Raw genomic sequence first — 19,187 nt, forward strand, 5'->3', positions numbered from 1 at the left:
AAACTACATTATGACTCTTATCTTCCTTTTCAAACAGAAGACTGGCAAGCAAGACACGTGCTGCCAACAATTGTTTTCCTGCAGAAGATCACGTGTGGTACATATAATTATTGATACACTGCCTTTAATTCAATTACACTATTATTAAATAATGTTTTAAGTTCGTTGGGAATACAATGTGTGTATCTGTTCATGTAGAAAAATATTTTTTTTTCTTTATAAAAACTCATTCTTTTACATTTTTTCAGCCTAGAAACGGAAACATTAAGTGGGATAAGGAGGACATCGATGTTGAAAAAGGAGAATCGTCTGTGAAATTTATTTAGTCTGATTCAATAAGTGTCGTCAAATTGAAAAAAAAATTATATGATTTATGTCGAAAATTAATGTAAATAAGTGTACTAAGTCTAAAACAGTGTACATATTACTGACGAAGAAGGCATACTTGTATTACTATCTAACTGATCATAAAAGATTTCCGTCATTTTCTCTACTTACTACAGCAAAATTTGGACGCCATTTCATGTATTCAATGATTTCTATCAAGTATTACCCATGAAGTTAAGAGCGCGGAACATTAACTGGCAAAATTGTAAATATACAGCTTACGTCTTTTCTATCTGTTACAATCAAAACATTCAGTGATAGACAATGAAAAGGACGGGTACAATTCGACGCGGACGTTGGGAAAACATCGGATTGAAATTGCAGATCGAAATTTATTTTCAGTCCACCTCAGCTACGCTAGAAGGCACATAACTGATTGACCCAAAAGACAAATAATTTCAATTTTGGTCTAGTTTGAAAACAATTAATATAAATCAGAATTTTCTGTCAAGTGTTTCAAAGAAATGTATGAAGGGACAAATATTTGATTTCAGTTTGGTAAATATATGTTTGTGTTTGGGGAGGGGGGGTTAACAATTTTAAATAAAGTTGTCCGATATTTTTCACTGAGAATACGTATAAACTCATGCACTCTCATAATCCTAGCAATAAAATATATTGTCATGTAATTCATGACCTGACTCGACAATCCCCACCCCCCTTCTAGAATCAAATATCTCCTGAAAAATCATCTTTGTCTTCTATGATCTTTCGCGTCCTTAAAATTATAAGCTGAAAATCGTATTAATGTGAACTTCAAACAATATGTATTCGGGAGTTGAAATTAGTTTAATTTGGATCATGTATTCACTCTTAGCTTTGAAAACAGTTCAGGTGGATTGAAAATGAATTTCGATCTGCCATTTTAATCTGATGTTTTCCCCACGTCCGCGTCGAATTATACCCGCCCATTACATTGTCTATCACTGAACAGTTGCTGAATGTTTTGATTGTAACAGATAGAAATGACGTAAGCTGTATATTTCCAATTTTGCCAGTTAATGTTACGCGGTCTGTAACAATAGAATACGATTTTAATGCATTTCAAAAGAAATCTATCATCAAACATTTCATTTTAAACAAGGACCAATCTTATTTGTTCTATAAATGTACCATTGCTAGTGTAAAATGCATAGCACGTTGTTTTCACTGTATAACTGATGTTCATATTCACTTGCACTTGTTGCAAACTTTATTTTTCAGTTCATTTATATAAAATTAGTTAACTGCATTGATATTTATTTTCTTAATTGTTTACATTCGTCTTATTTTACCATATCTCATTCGTATACAGTGCAACTAGTCAAATACACCGAAAGAGCAAGAGCCACTTTGGGCCTTATTTGGCCCTGAGAATTTTTGAAAAATCAAAACCGATCAGTTTAGGTTGCAAATGCAGTATTTATCACTTGGAGTGTTGGTGACCACGTATCTATTAATCGTGACGTAATTTCCCATCTAGTCAATGCATTATGACGTCATAAAATGCGTCATTTTCCTCAAATTCTGTAAATTCCTTTAAAAATGAGCTAAAGTTGAAGCATTTTTTTCAATTTTTCATATAGAGCACAACTGCTGATCCAAAATATGCAAATACATAATGAAAGCTCTGTTTCTGAAGATCAAAAAACATGTTTTATTTTTTGGATCGTGGGATGTGCTCATATTTTAATTCTTTGCTGAAGGTAGTCAAATACGCATGTTTTCTGCAAATTTCAAGATCATTGCAATTTCTCTAACCAGTTTTCCAATATCTGGATTCTCAAAACGAAATTTCATTATAGAAAATGAAAGCACCAAGTGTCTACTTTATTTTGATATATGACATGGGAAAGAGGGTCTTAGTTAATTAATTAATTGATATAAGTACAGGGCCATTTTATGAATAAGATGGCTCTTGCTCTTTGCTGGATTAGAAAACATTCCAGATTAAACAACATTTTAAACAATAGACTTTATTTAATTGACTTACGGTTACATTGTTTTAAGCAAGATTTCGGAGTATTCAACTTATAGATTACATGTAGAATATTTCACTGTGTTTCATTTTGTGAATACCTGGTGTTTTTGAGATTCAGAATTAAAGCTTAACTATACAACATAAATATTACACATCAGAATGTTCTTTTCCAAAATAAATTATGAGATACGTACACTATATATTCACTTCCATTAAGTACATGTACATCATATATTATTAAATGATCAGGAATTGTAGTGCTCTCTGATTGGTCTAGACGCCTTTTCCTGAGATGTACCTCAGAGTGAGTTCACCTCATATGACGTTCTGGGGGGTTTATTCGGGTTTTCCCTCTTGACCAACCATAGATTTGCTTACAGTTTTTTTCGACTAATCAGATTGCGTATTTCAAAGCATGTGTCGGTGTGAATGTAAACATGTCAGACGCCAGTACCAAGGAGATTAATCGCTTTTGAAAGTAAATGGCTGAGTATTGATTGTTTATTAATATTGTTTTCCATTTTCACTACTAGTTGTTAAGCTGTTGAAGTATAACAACATGTGAAAATTGTTGTTACGCTTTGCAATTTATTATGAGTGTTTACATTTGATTGAGACAAGAACGTGTCAAAAGTGTTGTAAAATTCCTTATCATTTAATAAAACGGTTATTGACATTTGAATTCGGTCTACTCGTGACTATACGGACCTACTCAGGTATTGGTTATTCGGCCTTCGGCCTCGGTCAACCAATACCTGAGCAGGTCCGTACAGTCACGAGTAGACCTCATCAAAAGCCAATAATTGTATAAAATAAAATTGATTTTCATATTCACATGTAATTGTAAGTTACATAGTTTGTGTTTTATATATTACTTTAATTTTGTGGCCTAACACAGGAATGGCGCAATATGGTGGGCACCAAATTTAATAATATAGTCATACTGATTATGGATACGAAAAAAATTACATCAAAATTGATTATGTCACAGGGTGAATAAATTAATTTTATAATAAATACTATAAAATTTATTTATTAATAATTTGTGACCTAATATACTAATCATTACTCATTTCATTACCATCATCATCATTTTCAGCTACACAGCATAGTGAATTACAGTCCTCTGGAATTTACTATGTGTTCAGTTCATTCATGAAGTCACTCATTCATATTCATGAGGTTGAATGCCTACTAGTTGGTTTGGGAGTGTGAAAGGTCAAAGGTGTTTGTGTCAAAATGGGTGCGGCTTGAAGGTGTATGATTGGTTGATATTTTAGTGTCAGAAGTGTGTGAATGGTTTTACTTGTTTGGAACCAAATACAAATGCTTGGCGTCATATACCCTTAATAATGCACTCCACCCTAAGACAGTCAGGAGGAAGGAAGAGTCAATCTCCTCGTCCATAACTTAGTCTTTCATTTACTTAAGGAAGACAATGTAATAGCTGTCTATTCGGTAAGAATTAATTTACCACCGTTGCTCTGAATATAAATTTAAATACCTTATCAATTAATTATCTAACTAATCAGAACAGCTAAAATATTCTAAAATAATTAAATGTGTGAGTGTTAGTGTATGAGTGTATTCATTTATTTTACATCACCTTGTTGTTTTTCTTGTTCTTCTTGTAATTATATTCATCTCCAAGTAATTGAAACATAAAAATAGAGATTGAACCCACCAGCCGTGTTGTTATTTCAATGGATTTAGAAATATTGCGGCTGTGACTATTACTTCGTAAATTATCAGTTTTGCATAGTCGTTTATGCAAAATTGTTAATTTACAACGTAATCATTTTTGCCAATGTTTTGTCATATTCATCATCAGTATGACAGTATCAAGAAATTTGTTGTTCATCATCATGTTGCGCCGTACCTGATTTTAGTCACAAAATTTAATTGAGGCAAAAGTAGGTAAAAGTTGTTACTTTTGGTAGAAATAATACATACGTAGCTATTAAAAGCCACATAGGTAAAGAAAGTCTTTGGACAGGACCTGCTTATTTTCGGTCTTTAAGAGCAAAACATACATTTTGCCATAATAATCTTACAGAAGATAGGGTTATCATTTACTGAACTCAGTGCTCTCAGTACCTCTAGTAAAATAAGAGTATCTTACCTAGCTTCCAATATCCATCATAAATTTGTCTCTGAGGGGTTGAATAGACGACATTTTTTTTTTTTTTGCTTACAAGGGGGCGTTCAATATTGAACGCTCGTATTCGGAATATTTCGGACGCACTGATGTACAGTACGTAATACGAACTCAGCGTTCAATGAAACGCCAAGTTGATAAGCTTAAATTTCTCTGAATTTTTAATAGGTTTTATAGTTTTTAATTAGCTTTTTGATACTAATGTACATGTATATTTTGTGTAGTCAATAGAGACACTTGGTCAAACTGTCTACACTTATTCTTAATGATACTATACATGTATGTAAAATCAATTGATCTGCACTATTTCAACGTGGATGTAACCCCGTTTTGCTTTTTAAAAAGGTTATTTATAATTTTATATCAGAAGTTGTTAAAACCGTTTGTTTTTATTTTACAGTGTATTTTAATTACTATTGAATCAATAAGTTAATTAGTGAACTTTATTTCAGTAGGTGTTGAGAGTGGACTTAGTTTTGAAATGCATTCTAAACCACCAAGAAAATAATTATTTCAGTGGTCATTATTTAAATTGTTATTGCAACACTCATGTCTTTGACTTCCAATGCAAGGAGTTTGGTGAAGGAAAGTCATTCCTAGCAACGTAGCAAACAAAAATTGCGCTTTCCCATTACAGAGGTCGCCCGCATGGCGCAGTGGTTAAAGCGTCTGCTCTAGAGTCGCGAAGACTAGTAAGGAGTTGATCCTTACGTCGCGGGTTCGAATCTCACTGTGGGACGTGGAGACCGGTCCTTCGGATGAGACCGTATAAACCAAGGTCCCGTGTCGCAGTAGGTGCTGGCACGATAAAGATCCCTTCCTGCTCAACATTTGGCCCTAAATGCCGAGTATAGGACAAAATTTGTAGCTCTCCACCGGCAAGTGATTGCATCTCCATATGAGTGAAAAATTCTCGAGAGGGGTGTTAAACAATATGCATTCAATCAATCAATCCCATTACAGAGCGAACCCTCAACTACTCAGTTACCATGTCCAAGGTCATGGCTTGTTGTTTATGCAGATAGTCTTAAGGACAAAGTATGTGCTAATATGCATTTGTTTAGCAAAATTAAACATGTACATTATTTTTACAAAAATACTTACACATGTATTGATAAGTAGTTTCTGAGGGTACATTCATTTCTCCATGTACTTCCGTGTCTCTATTTTCCCAGTCCATTGTGACTCGGTTCCTCGGGAAGAGACCGAACTGATAATCCATTGATCACAGAGGTTTTTTTTTTGGGGGGGGGGGATAGCCTCGGGGGTAGTTGCAGAACTGTAGCTCTCTGCTAAAATTTGGACAGAGAGTGAGGGACGAAAAAGCGGCGTAGTAAATCGGAGGGATTTACAACGCTGGAATCTGTAGCTCTCTGCTTTCTCTGTCTGAATTTTCTCAAGCTGCGAGCTATCATGTTTTCAATTATGAATTTACTAGTGTGAGGTTAATGCAAAATTGAAAACAGGATAGAGCAACAATTCTACGGGGGGGGGGGGGGGGGGGGGGTAGCCTCGGCATTTCTCTTACATGTACCTAGGCAAAAATAATAGTAGAAATTGACAACCACAAGACTTTTTCTTATTAATATTCACAAGATCCTCTATAAACTGAAATTCTATTTCTTCAATTAAAAAAGTGCTAAAAAACAAAAACATACAATTCTTTTGGGTCACACTCTTGCATGAAATTGTCGTTTTCAAATTAAAAAGGCGGTCATAATTCTTCATGAAATGATAAATCATATGTATTTTATAAAAATAGACTCTTCTCTCTTCTGCACCTATAAATCGGCTGAAGAACTCTGTCAACTTGCAATAAACACTTACATTCATTAAAAATATTAAAAACACCAATTACATGTATGTTTTATATATTTGTCTTTGCATAACGAAATTGTGAAAAAAAGGTGCAATTTACGGATCAAATTTTTTGAAGCTCTTCGGTCATAATTCTTCACTTCCTAGAAAGTATCAAATACCTTTGTGTTTTATAAAAACACATTCTGTCTCCCCTCTCCCAACCATTTATAGTTGTCTCTACAGGCAATAAACTCGCTGGATATGAATTTTCAGTAATCTAACAAATAATTTTAAAAAACACCGACTATAAAGAGTTCTTCATAAAGCAATAATTAATAATGTGTCTAGAATTTTCAAATCTTGAAGGCTGTGAAAAACTTTCACTTTGGTATCAACAATTGTGTTATTTCCAGAAGAAATCAATTTTTAAACACACAAAGGAAGGTTCGTGATCAACTGCATTGTTTATTTTGTTGAATTCTTTAATGTTACATGTGTAAACAGGTTGAAATCTTGTAGTTAAAGTTATAATTTTTTGTGAAGAGTATTTTATAGAATTGAAATTATAAAAAATTATATTAGTGTGGAACATTGGCATTGTATCAATCGATTTTTCATGTCTTTCCGACAGACTCTGAAGAAAAAGATTATTATTTTATTGAGGTTGACAGAATTATCTAGGAAAGATGGTACAAAATGGCACTTCGATATGTAAATGAGCAAAATGAACTCCATTTCTCCAAATTAATTTATACAAAAGAGGTCAAATGATACGTTGGGGGAATCCAATTTTAATGCCTATCCGCGCGGTATCCCTGATCTTTTTTCGAATCATTTCGGCTCACCATGCGGCATCTATGCAACCCTAAGGAGACAGACCTCAAATTGAACATGTACTCTAGCCAACTTAAGTAGCATCAACTGTAACACAGTTTAATCAAAATGTTTGCATATTTCAATATTAAACTTTTTTTTGTTAAACATTTTTTCGAATCTTTCATGCCAGTAAATGTTAGTATGGTACCAATAAAATATAGCAAAGTTTGTCATTTCTCGTAACTTTAAATCTGAACTTATAAACGTGTTCTCTGAAAAAAAAATTATCCAACTCAAAATATACCATACGTCAATTAATATGCCCGTCAAGCTTTGTGTTCTTAAATCAGACTAGTATGCATAGTATCTGAAAATTGAAGCATTGTGAAAATGAACATTTCCAAACTTTTTTTAAAAATAAAAATACATGTATATGTACGTAATAATATATACACTTCATTAACAATCCATTTCATATGCTCAGTTTATTCAAAGAAAGATAACTCTTACTCTCTTCTCTCATTACAGACAAATGTCTCGTTTTCCAGACGTAATTTACCACCCTCTCATCCACATAAATAGAAATGTTGGAATAAGACATATATGCTCATATAACCATGCATCCGCTCTCTATTTGTTTATTACGAGCATAAGTCATACATGTATGACCTCATTTGGATTGATCAAAGGGGCGGATAAAGAATTTCGAGTGGTGTGTGATGGAGTGGGGAATGGCTAAGGGTGAAAAGTTCAAAATACGTCTACTTACCACAGCTTCCATTGTTAGCTAGCTTGTTCCTCTTTTTTCTCACTTAACCAAGTTATTATAGGTTTTAGACTGGAATGGTTTATTTCGAATGAATAAGAATAATTAATACATTTTCTATATTTAGTAAACGTAATTCAATGAATTTTAGGCTTGAAAAGTTCTTAAACTGGGTAAGACAAACTTTGTGTGTCAGTTTCATTCATCCGATACATGTAAAGCTCCTTTTTTTATATTATTGATTCAAATCCTGAATAATATTTTTTATGTTAAATTATTCATATCTTCGTACATGTAGTTGTTAGGCAATCGGTCCGCTTTACAAATTAATTAATAAACGCAATGAGAAATGATTAATTGTTTAAACATACATGTATGTTAAACTCATATACATGCAGTACTGCATGATTGTAAATTTCTTTTGATATTCATTTAAAAGCAACGCTTCTATAGCATTATTTTAATGCCTTTCATATTTTATGGGGAAAAATTCTATTCATTAATTCGGAAAGTTCCTTGGCAAACATTCTTTTACTACAAATACTTTTCGTTTTGTCATTATCTCAGTGCTTTACTCTATATATGCAGATACACTGTTTATGCTATACTCTATAGATACATATATGTATTTTGAAGTCAAATCTGTTATTGAATCATTTTACATTTTTTTACACCTTCTCTGGGGACAGAAGCACACTAATTTTGAACACTTTTTTTATCACTAAAGTCAATGCTCTTAAAATGACACAGAAAATGTTGTAAATTAAAATTATGAGAATAGTAATTAAATATCAGTGTAATCATCCCATTAATTAGCCACCAACTAATCATATACATTGTACTGTTAGAGGAGGAACTGTTACTATATTTTAACAGTTTTAAGAGGAGTTAAAAAAAATCGTACACCATACCATGCAGGCGTGATAATTACTATGATTTATGGTGTTATGCTCTTGTCATCGTCTTCATCCAGTAGCAGACTTATATTTAAATTCATTAATTGAGGATGTAATTAAACATGATGTTTACATTTCTTTAAAAAACTTGTGAAATATTTCAACAATTGACAAACTTCATCAATCATTTTTACACATGGAGAACATTTCCGTAACAAATTAAAACATGCAAAAAATTTCTCACATTGCAAATATAGGAAAAAAAGTGGATAAAAAAATATGTGATAAATGAACGTTAAGGTGTCACTTGAAACTAATTACATTTTGTACATCTCCATTCTAGTGTTTTTTAAGTTATATTTCCCTTGGTCTGAACACCAGGTGGTCTGAAATCTCTAGACGTTGTTTTTGAATCAGCGATGTACTTTTATCGATAAACGTGGATGTTGTCACTTCAGGATGGCAAAGTTTATTTAAAATTTACTCTCACAAAAGCTGTTTAAAACGCACCACATGGAGCGGAACGGGAAAATAACAAAAACTTGACACCCCGCTCAATACGCCGGCGATTTTTCGCTGGATTATGCCGCTAACTGGCAAAATTTTCTTTTATCCCTGGGGGCAACAAATTAAATCCTTCATCAAACCGAGGAAACTTCCACCGTATTTTGAATTTTCAACGAAATTCCTTTTAATTTCCTGTCCGATAACATCTTCGATAAGTTTTAACAAATGTATTGCCTTTGTATCCACTTATTGCATAGGAGCAGCAGACCGGAACGAGAAAGAGGTTGACTAATTGCTACATCGACACCGGGCTTTAATCCGGTTCATATACTTTTAAACTGTATACAACATTATCTGATTTTTTATCCTCTTTTATTTGAAAAGTGACTTTCCTTCGTGTTTATTTCCTTTGAATATTGATTTTTCATGAATGAAAGGTGTCTGTTTAATCGTGACTGGTGAGAATAATTTGGAGATAGTTTGACCTTTTGTTAAACAAGTGACTTCGACTTGAAACACCAAAAATCTGACATTTGAGGATAAAAGGCAAAGCGACATCTTATACTGAGGTAAGAATTAGATTACAGAATTTTTCTATGTAATTAAAATTTAAATGTGTTATTTTCTTTTTCCGTGAACATTACACGAAATGCTTGATGATTAATTATATAAGTTTCAGATCTTCTCTGTTATACCAATCTAATTTAGTGATTAAAGCAGTCTAAATCTTGTGCAAATTTGCTATATTTTACAATATGCATGATTTTTTTGTGAGATCCGTTTTGAAACTTACTTGGATTGAAAAGAAAAGTGTCCCAACCTCATTCATATGTTTTTGATGACACTCTCATCGTGCACTAAATCTTGCATTTACTATCTTTGGCCTCTCTCCCTCTCTCTCTCTCTCTCCAACAATGCTGAAAATGGGATAAAATGTGTATAATCATTATTTTTCATGCTAGCAATATCGTATAAAACATTGATTTTGTGCTATTGGAGTTTTGAAAAGTTTTAAAATTTAATGAAACATGCATATGATCATCCCAAAAGTTTCTAATAACAATACTTGAAACCTGAATGTGTTAGTCAAACCTTTTGATGCATGTAGAATTGTTTTCTATGTTATTTATGAAATTGATAAATTCAAGGTATTTTCAATTGATACATACGGTACCGGTGCATACATTGGGTGTTCATGTATGTATTACTATTACGTACACTATGTATTGCAATCATTAATTGCAATCAAGAGAATTTAACATCCCCACCAACCTCTCTCTCTCTCTCTCTCTCTCGTACATAAACAATATATAAATTCTAAAAATTTCGCTACATTAAAAACTTTTGGTAGTTATGCATTTCATCATACAATGTTTATTATACATGACTGTAAATCTACATTTTTGCAGTCTCTGGATCGATTTTATTGGAAAATTATTTTTGGCAACAGAAAAAGATATTGGTTAATGGAATATATTTTTTTAAAATTGTTTTTATACCCAAATAATACGGTGAGACATTATTACTTACATTTTGCTAGATATATTTTGTAAAACGTTCTCTCCCTAAATTAACACGACTGATTTTTTAATAAGCCAAAAACATAGCGAAAGAGAGAACGAATCTATATATTTTCAAGGATAGGGCCTGCAGGAGAAAAAAAAATTAAGTGCATTGCACATAACTGTCCTTGGTTTGTAGCAAAAATAGCAAGTGTCAATCAATTAAGCCTAAACTTAAATAGTTCACCTGAACTATGTAGTGACATTTTTCCTGACAAAATTTAAAATATGATTTACAGGTGTGATATTCTAATTTGACACAAAAAGGTGAGAGGTTTCTTTGACATATGACAGGTGAAAATTCTCGTTGATAAATCTAGTTTTAAATAGGTAAAATATTTTTTTATTCTGTTTGGTCGAATAATTAATAAATGATAGTCATTAGCCTAAAAGGAGGAGGGGGCACTATAGATGAATTTCGATCTCTGTATGCAATTCTTGGTTAAGATACATCAATTTTTTTTACGATAAACAAATGAAATAACTTTGGTTACTTAAACTTAAGTTTAAGCTTTATTCAAGAAAGCTTATTTCTCTAATCATGTTTAAAATATGACTCAGACCTAAGAATTAAATGGCAATTTCAGTAAAATAAACTGGTTATTTTCATTTAGTATAATATTGTGACTCAGATTTTGAAGAACATTTGTAAATAAACTGGGTTTATGGGTTTGTAATTGTCCAAATTCCATCTGCGAGTCATTTAATGGTCGATAAAAACCTTCTTCCTTTCTGTAAAAACATCAAATTGACAAGAGAATTTCTTCTAAAAGGGGAGAGACACGGCGTGTTATTTTCGAAAACGGAATCGTCAAGTGATCCGCGTCATGTTCTAGCATTTCCGAAACATGGGTCAGAGGTCAATTTATTGTCTTGAACTTTTTGGATGTAGTGTCTCCCGTTTTATGTTAATTTTTAGGCCTTCTCATAATTAAAGTCAGGAGCGAAACAATAATTTTACCGTTGGGGGTAAACAATCTTGACCATTATCATGTTAAACTGTTTGTCGAATTGAACTGTAGGTTTAGTCAAGAACAACCATGTGCTAGATTAAAAAATTTCAATTTAAGTCTTTAATCAAAATATTAAAATCATGCATGGAATGGAATACATTATATACTTGTAGCGCGACAGAATTGAACTGAAAGTTTATTCTGCAATTAACGTGTGCTCGATAAAAAGGTATTTCTTTTCATTTAATTTTTTAATCAAAAAATTAAAATCATGCAAAATATTAAAATCATACATGAAATGGAATACATTATATACTTGAAAGGAGCGCGTTTAAAAAACAGTATATCTTTCAATTGAACTCAAAATATTAAAATCATCAGGAATACACGTGTGCTAGATAAAAAGGAATTTCTTTTCATTTAATTTTTTAATCAAAAAATTAAAACATGCATAAAATGGAATACATTACATGTACTAGTATAAACTTGAGCGCGACAGAATTGAATTGATAGTTAAAGTGTGCTAGATAAAAAAGGTATTCCTTTTAATTTAAGTTTTTAATCAAAAAATTGAAATCATGCATGGAATGGAATACATTATATACTTGTAACGCGACATATGGCACGCGAGAGCATATGCATGAAGAGTTTTTGGTTACATTTCTCTCAACCAATGCAAAGTAAGAATACCTTCACAGCACCAGGTGGGTTTTAAAAAGGAACTGTTATCATTAGATGGGGCCTTTAATTCAAGGATTGGGAACTGTCAAAATTAAAACTTTATTTTCCTGAGTAGACACGATGCCGTGTTTAAATTGCAATTTAATCCTGATTTAATAAGATAAAAAATAAATGATACGTTTGAGAAAAGGACCAGGATTTCGTTTTTCGTTTAGATTTAAGTCGTTAGCTAGGAGTCTGCGACACCTATGCTTTAACATCGTCTTTTTAAGACAAGTTTCTGAAAGATATAGATGCATATTTACATTTAGTGCATATGTACGTGGATATATTTATACAAAATATTTAGTGAGTATTGTGCAATTTTTATTTTGCTTTTTTTTTTTAGTATTTTAAAGACTTTCGAATATATTAATTTCAGAACAATGAATTTAAAATTTAATGAATTTGAAATTAAAGTCTGTTTCCTAGATTTTATAAATGCGTTTAAATATAAATAAGCTTGTTTAAGGGAATAAACATTTACTTAAAGTTTTTTTTTAAATTTTATGGGTTTTTTCGCATTCCATAATTTGTAAATTTGGAAACAGGAGTGGTTGCTTCTTTATTTTTCCTGAGAATTATCAGGAGAACCTTTTGAGGATGTAAATGTATTAGTCATCTCAAAATATTTATCAATTTAAATTCCAATTTTGATTCCCTCGACGCCATTCTTCAAGTTCGTCACGGGCTGCTGAAGTCCGAAATAACTGAATTGATGAATCAGATATTGATGTAACATTCTCTCTCTTTCTCTCTTATAGAATTGGCAATCGTATGAAGTTAATAAGGGAAGTAACTCTAATATTATATCAGCTATTTTTTTATTCCAAATTCCGTGTATGTTAGAAAATTGATTTTCTTCTCTCTTTTAATTCACGATAAAATATCTTGTGATCCATGCATCAAAACATAATTATAGTGACAAAGTCTTATTTTCTTAAATGTTACCGAAATTGACATTCTGGTGACATTTTCCTAATATCTACAATCTTCGGTTACAATGGCCATGGAATTAATGTGAAAAGATGTATTAAAAAAACCCTTAAATTATAGAAGAATGATTGGTTAAGGTCAAACATGTTCTTTAGTTTGCTGAGTATTTTGTATTTCCGCTGTTCTTGGATTTCAAAGCATGCGAGCCCAAGGCCTTTTATAAAAAGTTCACAACTTACAAATTAACAAATCGAGTGAAACCAAAAAAAAAAAGGGAAGTTATCTATAGATATATGGTTGAATTATTTGGAACCAAAAAATAGGGAAGTTATTGATAGATATCGTTGAATTATTTGGAACTTCCTTTTTTATACAGAGCCTCTTTATTCCACGATATTGATCTCTGCATGTAACATTAAAGTGAATCTTCAATCAACCACAAACTTATAAAAGCGTATTACAACCAAATCCCATCAAAATTATTTCCATATGAACAAACATGTAGGTTTTTGCATGACGATTCTCATATTATTTATGAGGTACTTCAGAATTAACATGGCAATCAATAGATATTACAACCATGTAAGGAGAGAGACAGACAGACAGAGAGCAGTCTCCATTTCTTAGTTGCGTAAGGAATATCTTTCTTTGAGAAGAAAAATTAAAAGGTAACGTTTTTGATAAAGTAAAAAAATGATAGAAACTTATTTACATATATACATGAGAGAGAGGGGAGAAAGAAGGAAAGAAAGAAAGAAAGCCAGCCCAAAATACTGGTCCTCTTTTTTTCTCTTAAGACCTTCCTAGCTTAATAAAGAAAACACGGAAGAAAGGCAACAATCGCGAGCGGCCGTACTTTTTACCTGTGTTAAATCTCCTATACAAACATTGCTATGTAGAAGGCCGCTATTATTGGATCTAGTCAGTATTACTTATGTTTGTAAACAGTTACCGGCTTTTGTGAATATCTCTTTACAAGTTTTTCAAAAGGCTATATAATTTATGGGTCGATTTTTTTTCTTCTCTCAGTTCATATATCTTGAAGTTTTTTTTTGGAAGAATTGAGTTGTTTTTATAAAGAGAATAATTGGAAGAATTTTCAAAGTTATTTACATCAAAAGACAAGTGTGTTAATACAGTGTGATTTTTTTAAAAGCAGGGATATATAGCGAGAGAAACGGGTAAGCTCATTAGCAATTTTTGAGTTAAAAAATTACTTAAAAATAATTGAACTAAGAATTCTATTTTTTGTCACAAAATTTTGTAAAAATTATAGCATAAATATTTTGGCATATTATACCATAACTTTTATATATAACAACGATAAGGGATTGAATTGCATATATCTTATGGGTTGATTAATAATAATATGAATGTACAGCTGTTTTAAACAGGGAATGAGACACTCAGATAAAACTGGGTAATAAACAAAAAAAAGTCCTGTAATGGACCATAAACTTGCATATGAAATTTCAGTACAGGTATTTAAAACTTGTAAGGCCGAATTTTCAATATACCCTGGCATTTAATCTTTGGAGTCCATGAAAACCGATTTAAATAAATTGCATGTACAGCTTTTATCATCTGTAAACAAATAATAATGCCAGTCTATATACATGTAACAGTAAATTCAATGCTGTCATTTTTGTTAAATTTATCCAGTTAAATCTTACGTGCTTTCTCTCTCTTTCACTCACTCTCTTTCTCTCTCTCTCCCCCTCTCTCTCTCTCTCCGAAAATCCACGAATTCTACATATCATTGTGTCCTATTTAATACTGTTAAATATACAATTACGAATGCAAGTGTTAGTTTTAATTCAACAATCAACTATTCAAATAAATGTTAAACGAGATCACATAAATAGAAATATTTTTCTCTAATAAATTCCATTTTGCAAACGCTGTTGAACAAGAATTTTATATGTATACTTCATAAGCGTACATTCATAAATTAAATAAATACTTCGTCTTTGACAAACTGATTTGTACTGCAAGCTTCAGTTGTATGTTTTCCATACTACAGATACGCTGCGGTCGTTAAACACATGTTCTGGCATCTGGATGCATGCCTTCCTAATAGACGAAAGCCGAGATCAAATAATAGCTACTAAATGCAGACGTTGTTTTCGTGCAAATAATACAATGCCCAAGTGAAAGTGATTTTCACCCACGATTTGCAGCTGATAAACTAACAAAAATGAAAACTGTTGATGTGTTTATGAGAAAAAAAAAATGCTTACTGCTATTAATTAAGAAACAGTAAAACGTTTGTTTCAATTGTCTTGAAATTTTTATCGTTAAACAATAATTACAGATTTTAATGCTTATAAAATACAGAACATTGATAATTTTAAAAGACTCTTGTTAGGAGAAAATTAATAAAAATTCGTACTATATGTCCTGTCATAAAACGTTTAATTTTTAAAAGATAGAATAAAAATTTTGGTAATTATCATATAATTCCTTTGCTAATTTTTAACCATTTTAACACGTTTTAAAATGTATATAAAAGAACATTGTCCCTATAATCGACAAAAAATTCTGATTCTCGTGATTGGGACCTCCTTGCCAGAGTTCTTCCTTCTGGGTGTTTATCGCACTCCGACAAAAGCCTGACATTTCTCCAAACAACAGCCGTCAACCAGAAGAGAATCTTAAATCAATATTTTTATAGAGATTTAAATAAACCTCGAAATTATCACCTGACCTATAAGATTGCGTAAAGATTGGAGCCCTATTACCTCCCCTTGTAAACAATCTTTTGTAATGGAAGGTAATTTTCGTGCTGCGCGTGACTTAAACTTGAATACAAATCTTACACCTGGTTCCATTTTTTTTCCAGTAAACTTTTAATTCTCTGATATCTATGGTTTGATTTTGACGCGTAATTGCCTGTAGTAATTATCAAGCATTCTTCATGCACAGTTATGTTTAAATACAGGTGTATACCAAATTGAGGAGCCAATTTGATTCTGATTAACAATTTAAAGGTGGCACCTTGCAATCAAGTGAATCAATTATATGAAATTAAAATCTCACTTAAATACCATATTAACCACTTTGAAAAACTGTGTATGAAAGATCTAAGGTATGATAAATAATTGAACCTGTTTGATAATTCTTCTTACATCCAAAAAGGGTAAAGTGAGCGATTTTGATTTTTCCATTACTTTGAAAATTTCTCTCACATTAAATGCTTTACTGTACTTAATTTTTTTCAAGGTTGCATGCATTTTATCAAAAAATTTATTGAAAGAAACGTTATCAAATTAAAAAAACACATATATTTGGCTGTAGCATGAAATACTTGTTTACCGCAAAGATGGGTCGTCATATAAGCAAATAAATATTTTGTAAATTACATAATGTTACTGATGCATTAAAAAGTCGGTTTTTATAGCTAAGCGGGGCTACTTTCAATTTGCTACCTACACATTAAACAAGTGATTTTAGCAATAAAAAAGGAACAGATTTTGTTATTGTATATTCGTTTTCTGATCAATACATATAAAACAAATTTGTAAATTTAAAAAAGCTATTTTCAATGATATAATTATTACAATTTGATTTACTCTAACACAGGTAAAAACAAATTGTAATTTTTATTTTAAAACAGCTTTTTTTCAAAGTGCGTTAAATGTTTCTCTATGGTAAAAAATGTTTATGTGCATTTTAACGCACTTTGAAAAAAATTTTAATGTCGTTGTTGTGTGTCCAAAATTTAACGCACTTTGAAAAATTTTACGCACTTTGAAAAATTTTTTCAAAGTGCGTAATTTTTTCAAAGTGCGTTGCCACAAAGCATTCTTCATGCAAAGTAATATTTAAATACAGGTGTACATACGTATACCAAATTGAGGAACCAATTTGATTTCTTAATTAACATATCAGCTTTAAAAGTACTCAATCTAAATGCAAGTGTAATATTATATGTATTATAAATAACAGAAAATTATCGTAATTGTGTTATGCCATTATATTGACAATCAAATTAAAATTAGATGTTCCGAATCCGATACAGCTTTTGAGAAGCAGTAGCTGATTCGAAACATCTAATTTTTATTAGATTGATACACTTCAAGACTACTTCACGTTTATGATTTGCGTTGACTGAACATGAAATTAAATTCATCTGTATTTGTTTTTTAAGGAAAATTGAAAGCAACAATTAGAGAACAAACGAACTTTTTTAACAAGATGAACTCAATTTAATTAAAATGAATGTAAATCAAAGATTTTGAGGGAAAAACCCATAAATTTTAACACACCTTTAGACATAAAGCATTAAGCAGTTAAATTGTTATCTTAGAAATTGTTGAATATATTGAATAAGTTTTGACCAGAATGCTAATATATTCTGCTTGTCGCCATCGATAGTTAAAACCCGTTTGTAAAAGATCTACAGATAAACAGTGAAAAGAGAAAACGGGTGCATGAATTCTTTTCATCGAAGTGATGCGCCGAACACACCAAAACCCATAAATAATAATTTTATGACCCGATCAAAACCAGTGCGATAGAACGTATTGCACAAACATTACCCATCATATAAAATTTCAGCGTCAAAACTCTCATTTTCGGTACAAACTCACCTTTAAATGGCTTTGAATTCTATAAAGAAACCAAATTAAAAAATGCCATCTAACAGACAATTTATTGCGAAGACATCATGTACAGTGCATGGTAATTAGTCGAATGGCGACGGAAAGCAGAATTTTTCGCCTCATTTCAAGCGCCGCTATGTAATCTCAAGGTGAACAGAGCGTTTTTATATATCTACCTCAGATCAAATGTCCGTTTCAAAGAGTTTAAAAATAAATAAAGAAATCTTTTGTACACTGAAATACCTTCACGTTTTTTTTCAAAATGTATTTTTTAAATGTCAAATGCTTGTTGCTCCATATATATAAAAGTGCCAGCTATTCAGTGTAACAAGTATTATCGTTGCAGAAGATGCTAAGACGTACACGGATTTCTCAAGAACTCCGAAAGTGAGAGGAAAAAGGAGAAAGGAGGGAAAAACATCGATGCCATTAGACTGAAGTGTTTCCTAGCGTTTCCACACAAATATTTTTTGGATCATTTTTCGGCTGGCGTACTTATGCCCACAATAACCATTCCAAACAAATGATCCTTTAATAAAGAACGATAATTTCTTGGAGAAGTGGACAACTGTTTCTATGTCCATTGTGTACATTTGACCTAATTACAAGGTCACGCCTTAATGACACACACAGAGCTTAACGTAGGGAGTGGATCTTCTCTTACAATTACTGCCGGTCATTAATAGACGTATACCAGGGTTTTTGTATGGTAACGAGGAATATATTTTATTGATTTGTCTCAGTGGGGAATTCTGCCGTCATCACGTGACGTTTCCCCCGAAAATCTTCTAAGTGTTCACTGTCGTTAATCATGGGATAAACTTTCTCAGAAACCACTTCAACTCGAAAATCACAAGACGAAGACAACAACGCAGAGGTTGCTTTTTTAACCATGGTTTTTGTGTAATTCAAATTCATTGCTTTAAGAATTTGTGCTTTTGTACCATGATGTGTTCAAGGAAGTTCTGTGGCCAAAGACATATTGGACTGTTGGTCTGTGTGCTTGTGTGTGTAATTGGATTTATTACGTCATCTTCTGACGTTACCAGATCAAAGACAATCAGACAGCTAATTAGTGAAATCAACCGACTAAGAGGGGTAAGTTTATTTACATAAATATTA

The 19,187-nt window shown here is 31.8% G+C and overlaps 1 protein-coding gene across 1 annotated transcript in view; it reads left to right on the plus strand.

The window, feature by feature from the left end:
* Positions 1–9,758: 9,758 nt before the first annotated feature.
* Positions 9,759–19,187, plus strand: part of LOC134233035 (uncharacterized) — a 43,662-nt gene continuing 34,233 nt past the window's right edge. Inside the window, exons 1-2 of the mRNA XM_062715031.1 lie at positions 9,759–9,859; positions 18,412–19,163. Of these exons, the coding sequence (XP_062571015.1) occupies positions 19,011–19,163 (153 nt within the window). The 5' untranslated portion in view covers positions 9,759–9,859; positions 18,412–19,010. The remainder of the gene's footprint in view (positions 9,860–18,411; positions 19,164–19,187) is intronic.

Source organism: Saccostrea cucullata, unplaced genomic scaffold (genome assembly GCF_032062105.1).
Source record: "Saccostrea cucullata isolate Sc308-1 unplaced genomic scaffold, CSIRO_AGI_Scuc_v1 ctg554, whole genome shotgun sequence".
NCBI lineage: Eukaryota > Metazoa > Mollusca > Bivalvia > Ostreida > Ostreidae > Saccostrea > Saccostrea cuccullata.